This window comes from Panthera onca, chromosome A1, assembly GCF_046562875.1.
Source record: "Panthera onca isolate mPanOnc1 chromosome A1, mPanOnc1 haplotype 2, whole genome shotgun sequence".
Taxonomy (NCBI): Eukaryota; Metazoa; Chordata; class Mammalia; order Carnivora; family Felidae; genus Panthera; species Panthera onca.
The window spans coordinates 43,867,408-43,880,755 of record NC_138339.1 but is presented as its reverse complement, the minus strand read 5'-3'; the positions used below and the strand labels follow the sequence as shown (position 1 = coordinate 43,880,755).

Sequence of the window (13,348 nt, the reverse complement as noted above, 5' to 3'; positions counted from 1 at the left end):
GGTGACACGGGGGGGGGGGTGGGGGGGATGTTACCGCTCCTTTCTATTCCCCGGTTTTCTTGTTGGCAAATGAGGATACAAATGGCTCCTATGTCACAGAGATACCCTGATGGCCCAACGGGGTTGCACAGGCACCTCACAAAAGGCCTGGGGTACAAGAGGCTCACGCTAGAGTTGAGAGCATCATTCTACTATATATGCTGCTGCCCATGCAACTGCATTACTGACTCATTACTGTCTTCCCCACGGCAGGCTCCAACCGGAGGTCCCCAGCATGGAGACCGTGCTCCAGAGCACATCCCTGACCTCACTGGCTCCTAAGAGTCACATCTTACATGGCGGGGGGGGGGGGGAGGGGGTTCAGTTCCCCCTTCATCTCACAAAGCAGTGTAGCCGAGTCGTTCTGAGGAAGGCATCACAGTGGTGAGACTGCCAGACAGACACCTCAAGCCGATGCACCCCATTTTACCCTCGGATCAATTTTACTCCTCAGATGGGGCTGTCTGCATCGATTACTGTTTCTTTGGCTAAGCTACAGACAAATGGACTGGGTTGCATGTAGAAGCCAGGTTGTGTGAGACGCACTTGCTTTTAAGCTGGAATAGCACTCCCTGTAGTAAGAGAGGAGGCGACGTGGGATGTGGGCTTACCAGGAGAGGGACAGGTACACGTCTCCCGTCTCACACTTCCTCTGAAGCGATGTCAACTTAAACAAATCCAGTTCCTCATTCACAGCGGCCATATTTCAAGGACTTAACAGTTGCCTGTGCCTAATGGCTACCGTCCTGGACAGCACAGACCCAGAATACTCCCCTCACGGCAGAACATCTAGCGTCTGATAGACAGCACTGCGAGGCAGCCACTCGTTGGCAGAATCTGCCTCGGGTCCATGGGTATGTAACTTCACAACATGGTTACTGTCCCCAGGCAGATTCAATGATAGGAAGGGACAGAATGCAGGCCCTCAAGTGTCTGGTCACGTCACACACCTGACGATTAAGAACATACAGAACGACACCTGCAGGAGGGAGAACAGGGGTGCTGGCTGATCACACAAAGAGCCTGTCTGTGAAGAACTGGGGGAGTCAGGTGCTGGGCTAACTTTCCCAGGGACGCACTGCAATCATTTAGCAGAGAACCGGTATACAGTCAGCCCTGACCTCTCTCTGCTTTGCAAAGGAAGTAAGACAAGTGTTTTGAAGCCTGATAACAAAAGGGGGCACAAGGATACTGAGCCTCAGATCTGCTTCTGCCATCGTTTTATAGCCCTGAGGCAATCCCTTCCTCTTTCCTTATTCTAGTGTTCAACCGTAATGGCAATTATCCATCAACACCCTCGCTGTTCTGAAGCCTTCAGGAAGCCCATAAAAAGTGTAGGCTTTTAACTTGCACTGCAAGTTAAAAACAGTATGTTTCAGCCCTTAGCTATTTCTATATAGAGTTGGTGATATCCCTCAAATCTTCAGGGTTGAATTTGGAGGAAGGATAAAACTAAATTGTAAACTAGGGCGCCTGGGTGGCTCAGTCAGTTAAGCGTCCGACTTTGGCTCAGGTCATGATCTCGCGGTTTGCGAGTTTGAGCCCCCCCTTGGGCACTGTGCTGACCGCTCAGAGCCCGGAGCCTGCTTCAGATTCTGTGTTTCCTTCTCTCTCTGCCCCTCCCCTGCTCATGCTCAGTCTCCCTCTGTCTCTTAATAAATAAACGTTAAAAAAAAAAAAAAAAGACTAAATTGTAACCTGATGCCAAAATGGCGTTCTCATTATGGACAACTTAGCGCTCAACGAGAATTGATCTGCCGTGTGGTCTGTGCCGTGTGTTCCCTTCCCCTCTCTGGGGTCTGCGTCTACATCTGCCTAATGTCAACCTCACAGTGACGGCTCCCACGGTTCCAATGTGGGTGAGGGGTGCGGTGGCAATAGCACTGGGGCAGCAATCAGATCTGAGCCCCGGGAGAGGCTGGTAAAGGAACGTGGTTGAGAGTGCAGGCTCTGGACTCAGAACCTGCACTCCAATCCCAGCTCCACCACTAACCAGCCAGCTACTTAACCTACCACTAAATAGGAGTGGTCACATGAGACCGTTTCACATCGAGATCTCAGAGCACTCAGAACTTAAGTGCACAATAAATGAAATGTGAGTTAATACAATCACCGGTCCCAGCATGAACGGGTTCACCATTTGGAGCCTCAGCTCGTTCACCCACGAGGTTAGGTGACCATACGAGCCCTGGATGAGGACTGAAGTCTCACCCACCTCTGACACCTTAAGGAACTGTACAAAGCAGGTTTAGTCACTTAGGAGTGTGTTGTGGGATCCTTCAACTCACTGTCAAGTGGGAAGCACCATGTCCTGCTCGACTGTGGCACAGCAGAGCAATGGGATTCCTCTCCTAGAACAGATGGGTATGCCCTAAACACAGCTTCCAGCCTGCCTGGTTTTGTGCCGTTAAAGGGAGTGTGAGTTATTCTTCCGGTGCCAGCCCCTGATCTCCATGGATGCTCCACCCCACTGAAGAGAAGGGTGTCCTTTATCAGAGACAATAAGCCCGAGGAGGAAAGAAGTCAGATGACCTGCCTGCACCCTCCCAGCTCTGAGTCTGACATCCCCTCTTCCTCTCTCACGTTAACCTGGGGGACAGATGGTACGTCGTGATTGGACTTAAGTGAGGTCAGATGTGCTCTATTCTATGATAAGCATTAGGTGGAAACAGTGACACAAGCTCCTGCGATTAGAATCTTTTCTCAGATTAGACAGAGATGTTCCACTTCATCGTGACATTTTAAAAGCAATCTAAAAACTTGCCCTTGTATTTGCTACAAAGGATATACACAATAAGGGCGCCTAACAAAAATATCTCTAAATAGAGATTTTTTTAAAGTGGCAAAACTTTTCTCTTAAGGCCAGGATCACAGGGCTATCCTAGCTGGACCAGATACCACAAGCGAACCCCAAATAAAGCCTGACATTGGAGAAAGATAATGAGGGGGGTGGGGAGAAGGCAAGAACAGTAAGCCTCGCACTGATAATGCAGGGGGAAGGGGAAGACAAGAGGACCCAACCAAATTAGCACAAATAGCCCCAAGGGCTCAACTGCAGGGGTGCCTGTTTTGCCATCATGCAAAATGCGGCCAGCCAGCTTCAGCTAATTCCAGACATGGGAATCATGTACTTAGGAAAGATGTGGGAGTAACCAAAACCTCTTCTAGCACTAAATGTCTTTACTCGGAGTTAAAGCCCTCTAGAAAGAGAAACTCCAGAAGGTAGAGATCTCAAAGCAGCCAACCAGGAATATCCTCTCCCTACTCTCTCCCTGCTCCCCCACAAGCACACCCCATACAAAGAAGAACACTCCCACAGCGCACTCCCAAACAGCAAGGCAGCGCCCTCTGCAGCAGCTTGGCTGTGGCATGTGCAGAAATGGGGGACTGAGGACAACTCAGCTAGTCCACGTGATTAGTCAAGAGGGCTCCAAAGGTATTACAAAACATGTTCCCTTTGGGTTGAGACACTAAAAATGTGACCTTTTGACTGCTGAAGCGCCAGGGGGCAAACGACCATGTTCAGAGATGGAACTGACTGGGATTCTGGAGCCTGTGGTTTTAGACCGGCAACCGAAAGAGCTGACGTGTGCACAAGAGAAGAGAAAGCACTTTAGAGAACACACACTTACAGAATTATGCTGGACACCTACAGCCAGCCCTATGTCTGGAAGCTCTTCCTGCTGTTTCGTTGTGATCAATGCTGGTGTAACCCACCTGTGTTACTCTGAATGTCTAGAAATGTACCTTTAAAATTAATACCAGCCTTGGACACAATATGTCATTTCATTTAGGGGGAGTATAAATTTTAAAAAAATACAAAAGCAAGGAAAACAACTTACATGTCCAACACCAAAGGAGTAGTTTAGTAAATATGATCCACTAATATAATAGAATATTATATGGTCATGAAAATATTTATGAAGGATACGTATATTCATGACATAGTATCAAATAAAAAGCAAAAGACAAAGTTTCCTGTGTATACTATGATTGCAACTATTTTTAAAAGCACCTATGAGGATGAACACAGAAAATAAAATGCAAAAAAAATTATTTTAAGTCAGTGGGATATTTGGAATTTCTTCTTCAATCTAGACATTCTTGAAATGTTTCTACATTAACTTTTTTTTTTTTTTTTTTGAGCAGTATTTTGGTAGAAATTTCAAATCAGGCTCAAAGCACCCGTGCCAAATCCCAGAAGTTTCGACTTGAAAGAAATCTTCGCAATCTGGTACCCTGCACATCTATCTTCTGGCTGAGGAAACTGAGGCCTCGGGAGGGTTCCCCAGGGACCCACAGTGCACAGCTAACTAACACCACTGCCCCTTGTCATTGTAGCTGCAAGATGGAGGGATGGGAGGGAGCACAAGCTGCTGAGAAGCCACTCTGTTCGGACCTGGCAGCTTCATGCTTGACAGGGTTTGGCTGCTTGGAATGTTCCACAGCTACGCATTCCAGTCCAAACAGGCCTTTTAATTGATAAGGCTTTATGTTATTACGTCTTCAACAATAGGTTTCTGAAATTTTCATATGTAACCGAAGTAAGATGCTTCACATGGGAAATGCCACAGAGAATTAGTTCAAAGCACTGAAGGACAGATTAATGCCTCATGGAACCCAAAAGAACTACTCTTTCTACACTTCTGAACTCCCTCTGGCACCAGCCTCTTTCAGCCTCTCCTCCTTGCACATAGGTGACCTGCGAAGTCTGCAATTGAAACATAGGGGCTGGAAAGAAATACTGTTTCATATGAAATCGCAACACAATGAACACCATTCTCTGATGCATGTATTTTCCCTTCCCCTCCTGTCCAAGAGTCTGAAATTAAGCACCAAAGAGTAGACACAGAAGTCTTTGCAAAAAGGGGGAGAGTGGCGAGAAAGTCAAACTCCCAATGCAAAAAAAAAAAAAAAAAAAAAAGAGTCTGGACCAAATTCCCCTGCTTCCTTTGGTGGGTAGAGGGTAAGGAAGAGGAGGAAAAAGACAAGAAAACACCATAAATAGCAATAAAACAAGCTCCTATTAAAATGTATGGGTGTAATAGAAAACAATCAATTCCAGCAAAGTTCTAAAATCATACACCAAATAACCTTATGCAGCAAAGATCTGAAAGTACAGGAAAAAAACAAAAACAAAATAAACTCATATAAATACATTTAAGTTGGTGCTGCAGTGAAATGCCTCTCCTGAATCCCACAATCACTTCACAGTCTCCAGGGAAGGGAAAAGAAGCCCGGGTGTTCAGAGATGAAAAGGCTGCATCATTTAATAGGCTGACGATGCAATGCTAAGTCACAATAGATCACAGAAAGGGAAATAACTGAATGCACTTGCAGATCAAAAGCAGCTTGAGTCCTTTGAGCATCATGCTGTAGAAGGGAGATGAGACCCACAGACAGAGTCAGGAAAAGCAAAGCAAAATCCAGGAGACATCTAAGGATAGCATGAGGTCTATGAATCAGAGACTCCTGGCTCCTGCAGGTCGCGGTGGAAAGAAACCTGGCAGGAAGCAAGACATATGCTGCCGGAGGCTAAGCCAGGTTTGAGAAGAAAATGGGGCCAGGACAGGAATCAGGCCCAGCATCACCGCCCCAGCTCTCTGGGCAAGGAGAAGCTGGTGTCTAGGCAGTTAGAGCACATTTTGCCTAGACAGACCTACCTTTTCTAGAGAAACCACTACGAAAAAAGCCAATTATTTGAACCATCCCATCCTTGCTTCCAGCACCCTTTGGATTCCAGAATCAGAACACTGAGAGTTGACATTATACACTGTACACATGAAGGCTGGACTTCAATACTTAGAGGTAACCATCCACAGAGGAACACACGTATCTGTGTTAAAGAATGAGAGTTGCAGGCAGAAGATAGGAACAAAATCCAGAGCATCTTAGCCCATATTAAGGCAAATTACTAGAAAAGCAAAGATACGTTACAATTGTTTCCTTTTCAGTTGCTTTAGGGCAGCAGTGGCCTGTAGGTAGCTCTGGGCACTGGATTAGCTGCTGAGTGGGCTTTTTCTATAGGCTGGACTACAGAGGGCCAGAAGGTCTGCCAAACAAAGGCTATAAGGAGAAGTCAGATTCTTGGCTGCCATCAACTTGCTAGGGTTGGCAAATGCAAGCAGTCCACTCGTTGCCTGGCTCTTCCCCAGCCCCACCCTGCAATAAATCCTCAGACAGAATATGCCCAACATTAAGTCAGAAGGTTTGGTTCCTCAGCTCTAGTGACCTCCTTCCATACAAAGATTCAGGACGCTGAGCTTCACCCACATCCTTGAAATAAAATGAGAAAGAGAACTGCAGGTGGCTTGAAGAAATCTGTTCCATGACAGGCATTAGTCTGTTCCCTTGAGACAGTTCATTCTGGGACAGGCACTAGTCTGTTCTTTGAAGAGACATTCTAGGACAGGAGCCAGTCTATTCCTTGAGCAGATGAGTCTGAGATAGGCACTGTTCAGTTCCCTTGAGGAAGTCCTAGCTGGTAGAGCCACCAGTCTATTTCCTTGAAAGGTCCATTCTGGGATGGGCACTAGTCTATTTTTTGGAGAAGGACCATTCTAGGATAGGTACTAGCCTGTTCCCTAGGAAGCCCATTCTGTGGTAAGCAATATCAGTTCTATTGAGAAGACCATTCTGGGGTTGGCACTTTCCTTAAAGAGGTCCTTTCTAGCACAGGCACTAGGCTGTCCCTTGAGGTCTCTTCTAGCACGGGCACCAGGCTGTCCCTTGAAGAAGCCCATTCTGGGATAGGCACTAAGTCGTTCCCTTGAGGAGGCCCATCTGGGATGGGTACTCATCTGTTCCCTGGAAGAAGCCCATTCTAGAATAGGCACTAGTCCGTTCCTTTGAAGAGGGTTTATTCTGGGATAGGCACTAGGCTGTTACCTTGAAAAAGTTCATTCTGAAATAGGCACTAGTCTGTCTCCTTGAGACTGGTGCCTCAAGTCCTTTCTCGGGTAAGAACTATTAGTCTTGCTGAGGAGACCATTCTGGGATAGGCACTAAGCAGCTGTTCTCATGCGGAGGCTGATCCGGGATGGGCAGTAGTCCGTTCCCTAGAAGAAGGCTGTTCTTGGATAGGCACTAGACTGTTCTTCTGAGGAAGTTTATTCAGAAATACACACCAGAATGTTTACTCAAGTAAGTCCATTTTGAGATAAGCACAATCAGCTCTATTGAGGAGACCATTCTGGGATGGGAAGTAGTCTGTTCCCTTAAAGAGGTCCATTCTAGGTAGGCACGATACTATTCCCTGAGGAGGTCTATTCTGGAATAGGCACTAGTCTATCCCCCATGTCTAACCTCTACTGCCCTTCTCTTGTCAACAGTTAACCCATAACATCATTTCTGATCTTCCACACTATGAGTAAATGCTAGATAACTTTCACACCATTTATCCCTAAAACACTCCATTCTGGTTCAATTTAAAAATCATACAGGCCTATTTTTATTCCAAAGATAGAGCCTTGGACCGGATAAGTTAAGAAGTTCCCACGGAAGTCTCAATATAATAAGTCAAGATAATTCTTTTCCCAAAATAACACAATTTTTTAAAATAAAATAAAAAGCCCAACATAGCCAAAAAGTAACATCTAGATTCAAGTACTGTGATCTGGAAACAAGTTGCAAATCTCCTAGAAATTTACATTAGGTATTATAGACCAATTTATTCAGGGGTTCTCTATTCTATCAACTCACAGAACCTACCAAAAAAGAAAAAAAAAAAAGGAAACATTGATTTTTATTTTAAAATGTACATCGGTTTCCACCAACAGCAAATAGAGTAATATCTTGTCTCTTAACTCACACTCCAGGGTGTGTGGTCAGGGAGGAGAAATAAAACACAAAGGTAAAAATCAAACACCTAGATTAATCAGTATACATTTTCTAAGAAACACATTTAGTAAACGTCTAGAAGAGTATCATATAGGCCCAACATGAAATCTAAGCAATAGATTGTCACACTGGAAAAGGATTATTTGAAAACACAAATAAACATGTAGTGGCTATCAAAGTAACCTATACTCATATGCATATGGTTTAAATGGCTCTCTTTTACACTGTTGCCTTATTTTACCCCAAGGACACGGGATAGTAATTCTACATCTTTACTATGAATTATGACCACCACTGTAGCATTTTACACCATATCTACAAATAAACTTGTGTTCTCCTTCCCATACCCTTTCGAGTACATATACAATCAATTCACTTCACCGTCTGGCCGGGGCTCAACTACGCACCTGAGACATCAGGCCATGTTCCCCGCTCACACACTACAACTGTTTCAGTCCACCAGGCTCTTCTCCCTCAAGAAAGCCCTGAGGACTGGGTGCCCTTTGGGGAGAGAAAAAAAAAAAAAAAACCCAAAGCAATTATCTCGTCTTCTACTCACATGTCAGGCAGACCAGCACAGTGCGCACGAACAGGTCTACCACCAGCTCGCAGTGCTCAGGCACGCGGGACACGAAGAAGGGGATGATGATCTCGGCCGGGACGTAGAACTGGAGGGCGTAGGTGAAGAAGATGCCAATGGAGTAGAGCAGCTTGACCGACTGGTACAGCCTGCAGAGAGAGAGCCGAGACCCATTCCAAAGCCTGCTCTATGCCACAGCACTAGCAGTGAGGGGGGCAAGACGGTCTCGCCGTGGCCATGTCTATCCAAGTCACCGACGCGCGTGTCCTTCAGACCCAGCAATTTCATGTCGAGGCATTTACCCTGCAGACATACTTGCACGTTGCGTAACATTTTTCCCTCCAAGTATGTCACTGTCACATTGTTTACGTATGGAAGGCTGAAAACAGTTTATATGTTAGCCAGTGGGGAACTAGTTACATCATAGTGTCCCATACAGCTGTGAAAATAGGAGGCAGAACTACAGGTGCTGATACGGAACCAGCGTCAGGATACGTAAGTGAAAAATGCGTGAAGCAGGACAGTGCCTACAGTGTGCTACAAATTGTCCAAAAAAAGGGAAAAGAAGGAAAAAACACTCCCTCCCCCCCCCCACACACACATGCATATGACATTCTTACATACTCTAAACATCCCCAAAAGGAAACACAAGAAATTGGTAATGTGGTTGCCTCTGAAATGGTAAACTGTAAAACTGGGGACTTGGGGAAGCAAATGGAAACAAACATATTCTGTCTACACTTTGAACAGCTGGAATCTTTACCATAGACATATAACCCTTCAAAAATTAAAACAAAAATGCAATTAAAGCATAACAGGCCTTTTTCTATCCTTCCCCTTCAATTCCCTGTTCCCTAGAATCAGAAGGGGACCACATGACCAAGAAGCAAGAGCAAAACCCATCTTCCCACACCACTGTGGCTGTCTTCCTACCACTGCATCACGTGTGGCTCCTCAGCCACACACAGGGAGACGGTTAACTCACCAACAGATAGCTCTGTCTTATCTCTTGCCTAGAACTGTGCAGAGTAGAAAACAAGCCTGATCCATAAGTACTCATGGATCTGAAATGATCATTCCAGGGAAGGCTACCCTGCCCCTTAGCAAAAGCTCCCCTTCAAGCAAGACCTTCATGCCTTCAGCAGCAAGAAACACTGGCCTCCCCCACCCTGTTGGAAATCTATTTAAAAGTGGTGACTGCATTGTGTATATTGTGCATGGAGTTTCTCTGTGGTTGAACTTAATGCCTAGAAGATGTTCTGATGCTATAAACAGGAGAACATCCTGGGAGAGACTGAGTTTGACAAAAGGTCTTACTTGCTCCAAGAATAGATAATAAAAACGTTTTGGAAAAATCAGCTGGTGCCTCTATAATTAAACTCGGTACAACACCAAAGCCTTCTGGAGTGCTGGGAAGTCTGGAAGCAGGATCGTCACCTGCAGGGATGGCTAAATAAATCGCGCCTGAATGGAGGCGGAAAGATGAGAGTAGCTGGGTTTGGAGTGTCAAAGGGACGACGACAGGTGCTCATCCAAGGCTTTAGATTATGTGGGCTGCTTCTGCTGTTCCTGATCCATTCATCTTCAGTTATGCCAACCTACCACCTGGCTCTTGAAAGGGCAGGAACATTTGGAAACTTAAAAGCAGGCATCAGAGCGAAAGGGAAAGACTTTCTGAAAACAACAGCCCATTGCAGGACTGCCACTTGGCTGGCCACACCACAACCCTTGTCCCCAGACCCCTGCTGATTAAGGGCACCCTGGGCTAAACACTGACGACAAAACCAAATAAACACTCTTCTCAATTTTTTCAACCTGCCTTTGTACAATGCCTCACTGATCGGAGCTCTAACAACATGCACAGGCAGGTCAACCAGGCCAGCCTGAAAGGTTCCCTGGTCCCCAGGGCACTCAATAAGCTTCTCAGTGTCTGCTCAGCTGCCCTCCACAATGAAATTCTCATCTTTAAAACAGAACTGTTGCTTCAGACACACCCTGCGACAGCTACCTTTTTCAGGAAGCATTTCAGTATGTCTCAGTGTTTCCCTGCAAGATAGTAACCAAGAGTTAAGCAAAGTGAGGTACAGAAGGGCTCCCCACAGCCCCGAGTCCACTGTGAGAGGCCTCCACCCACTCATCAAGCTGGTGACTGCCACGGGAGAGGCACAGCAGAAGCTGGGAACCCAGCCTATTCGCCCTCTTTTCTCCCTGTCTGGAATGCTTGAGGTGAACCGATGGGATGCTTGGCCCTTCCAGGTTCAGATTTCTAGGGAGAAATGGCATACTACCTGATCAACCAATCCATGTGGCATACGCCTCCAGAGGAATCCCTCCTCTAAACAAAGAAGAAAGCTCAGGGCAGACTCTCCTTCTGATCGCACCAGGAGAGTATGACGAAGCACTTTCTCACACATAGCATTTGGTCTTCCTGACAATCCTGGAAGAAATGACTACTCCTGGTTCCCCAAAGTGGGAGCTGAGGCAGTGAGCAGCTGTGACCTGTCCAAGGCCACAGAGGTGAACATGGCAGACCGCCCCTACCCTCTATGCCCCAGTTGCTCCCTGAAAACATCTCTTCACAACATGCCTCACAGTTCTAGCGTTTAGTCCTCCTTTTTGTTCAAAAGGCATCTACTGGGTGATGATCGTGTGCCAGGTGTTGTGCCGGGAGCTGGGGTAGAATGCAGAGCTTACGGTGGAGGGAGATCACAGTGCAGGTAAACAGAACATTATAGCGCTTTGGAACAGGAATTAGGCTAGGGTCCGAATGGGATCCTGTAAGAACAGAGTGAAGGGGCATCTGACCTAGCCTGGAGGTTGTGGTGGGTGGAACAGCAGAGAAAGTTTCTCAGAAAGAGTGGCTCCTTGACTAAGTCTTCCTCACGGACTAGGAAGGAGGTGCAGGCAGGGCTAGAGCCGGAGTGGTCCTGACAGGGACGTTACAGATTTTTGTCTCTGCTGGAGGAGCAAAGGGAGGCCCCTGAGGGCTCTCGCCAAGGGCATGCACCCATGACTGGAGTCCTGGCTCGTACAGGGAATGGGAGAACAGACCTGGAGAAGGATTAACACTAGGACAGGCAGATGGGTCAAAGGGCTCAGTGGGGGGCCAAGGAGGGACAGTGCTGGCCAGGGGCAGGGGCGGGGGTGGCAGTGGTGGGCTAAAGTGAAGTAAGCTGATTTAAGGGGTGAGTAGGAAGAAAATCCACGTTCTGACCCATGAATTTAAAAAAACATCCAGGGGTATCCAGGTGGCTCGGTCAGTTAAGCATCCGACTCTTGATCTCGGCTCAGGTAATGGTCTCACGGTTCGTGAGATTGAGCCTCACATCAGGCTCCGCACTGACAGCGTGAAGCCTGCTTGGGATTTTCTCTCCCCCTCTCTTTCTCTCAAAATAAACAAGTAAACATTTTAAAAACTACAAACTAAATGAAACAAGCGTCCAGGGCTCCCACGCTTCCATCCTTCCCCACGTACCAACAATTGGGCAGGTTGAGGGTTATGCTGCCTTGGATGTTAGCTCCAAACTGTAGGTACCCCAGGCACCCCAGACTGATGTACAGGGCGGTGATGATGGCCATTCCCACGTACAGGATGACCGGAAATTTCTGAGGATCCTTCATTTTGTTTTCAAGGGGCAGAACCTATAAGAGTAGTGAGAAAGAAGAGAAAACACAGGAAAAAGGAACATTAATGGTGAAAAACAAAACTGTAATGGGCTCAGAAATAACTGCTTTAGCCCCAGGAGACAGAAACAAATCCAAGCTATTTCCTCAGAGCTGGAGGAGAGGCAGAGCCCGCTGTGTGAGCCGGGAAGTGCGGGGAGGCGAGCGTGGGCCGGACTGGGACCAGGACCCCTGCCCAGGCCAGTGCTCTGCCTCCGGCTCCAGGAGCCCCATGGGCGGGGTGGGGGGGTGCTCTCTGCCCCTCAGCACAGCCGCACGGCCGCCAGGAGCCCTCCCACCTCATGCCCACCCGGCACGATGGGGAACAGACCTCGCCTGAGACCACAGTTCTGCTAACCTGTCCGAAGAATGCAAAACACAGATCAGGGAACACTGCCACTCTAGTTCCCGGAAACTTCACAACCTGCTACCACCTGCACCTGGCCGGGCTCACAAGGAAGAGTGACAGTGTCGAGCTGTCCCACAAACCATCTTTGATCTTGTCATGACACTCATTTTCCTTGAACGCTTGCGGTCACGAGGCAGAGTGGGTCTGTGCCAGACACACCCCGGCGGGCAGGGAGGGCCCGCTGCAGGCCCGGCGCCGTGAGGGAGCCACAGCCCTGCACTTCCAACCGGCCCTCAACACCACCCCCCTCCCCCACCAGCGCAGGGGGCCTCCAGCTTCAGGTGATCCACATCCAGTTAGAAACAGTTGCTAAGCTTGCTTCCGGTTACCTTTCGTGGACAGTCTAGAGAGCCAGAGGGCAGGCAGCCCGTCTCCTCCATGTCTGCCAGGCCTGGGCCAGTGGCACAAACACAGAGCCTACCATGAACAAAGAGTGAGCAGGGGCCCTGCACCCACACACGCTCAACAGCCCTCAAATCCAAACTAAGAGTCGAAACACAGAGAAATCTCAAGCAACAGATAATAATGATCACAGGATGACTCCACATCCAGGCCTTGGCTAATGAAAGGAAGCAAAGAACAACGTCTGCACTGTGCTGTCAGGGAAAACTGGTAAGTTCCGCACAATGCTCCTTCAGAACCAGGATCTCCAGGCAGCTTTCCACATTTACTCAATCTCTTCTTTCCAGTCCCAAGCACTTGAGAGCTCGTTTCTCACTGCTACAATACGGGGTTCTGTTTGTGTTTGTGAGTCAAGGTGAGACCATCTTCCTGGGCAGCGAGAAGCTCCAAGAAAGAGCAAAGGGAAAGGTGTAAAA

At 47.6% G+C, this 13,348-nt stretch overlaps 1 protein-coding gene across 7 annotated transcripts in view; it reads right to left on the bottom strand.

Moving 5' to 3' along the window:
• SLC36A1 (solute carrier family 36 member 1) overlaps positions 1-13,348 on the bottom strand; it is a 182,333-nt gene that overhangs the window by 120,201 nt on the left and 48,784 nt on the right. For all 7 annotated transcript variants that reach the window (XM_060634764.3, XM_060634759.3, XM_078446051.2 and 4 more), the window contains exons 9-10: positions 11,934-12,100; positions 8,438-8,607 (exon numbers count right to left, since the gene is read on the bottom strand). In XM_060634764.3, the coding sequence (XP_060490747.3) occupies positions 8,438-8,607; positions 11,934-12,100 (337 nt within the window). The remainder of the gene's footprint in view (positions 1-8,437; positions 8,608-11,933; positions 12,101-13,348) is intronic.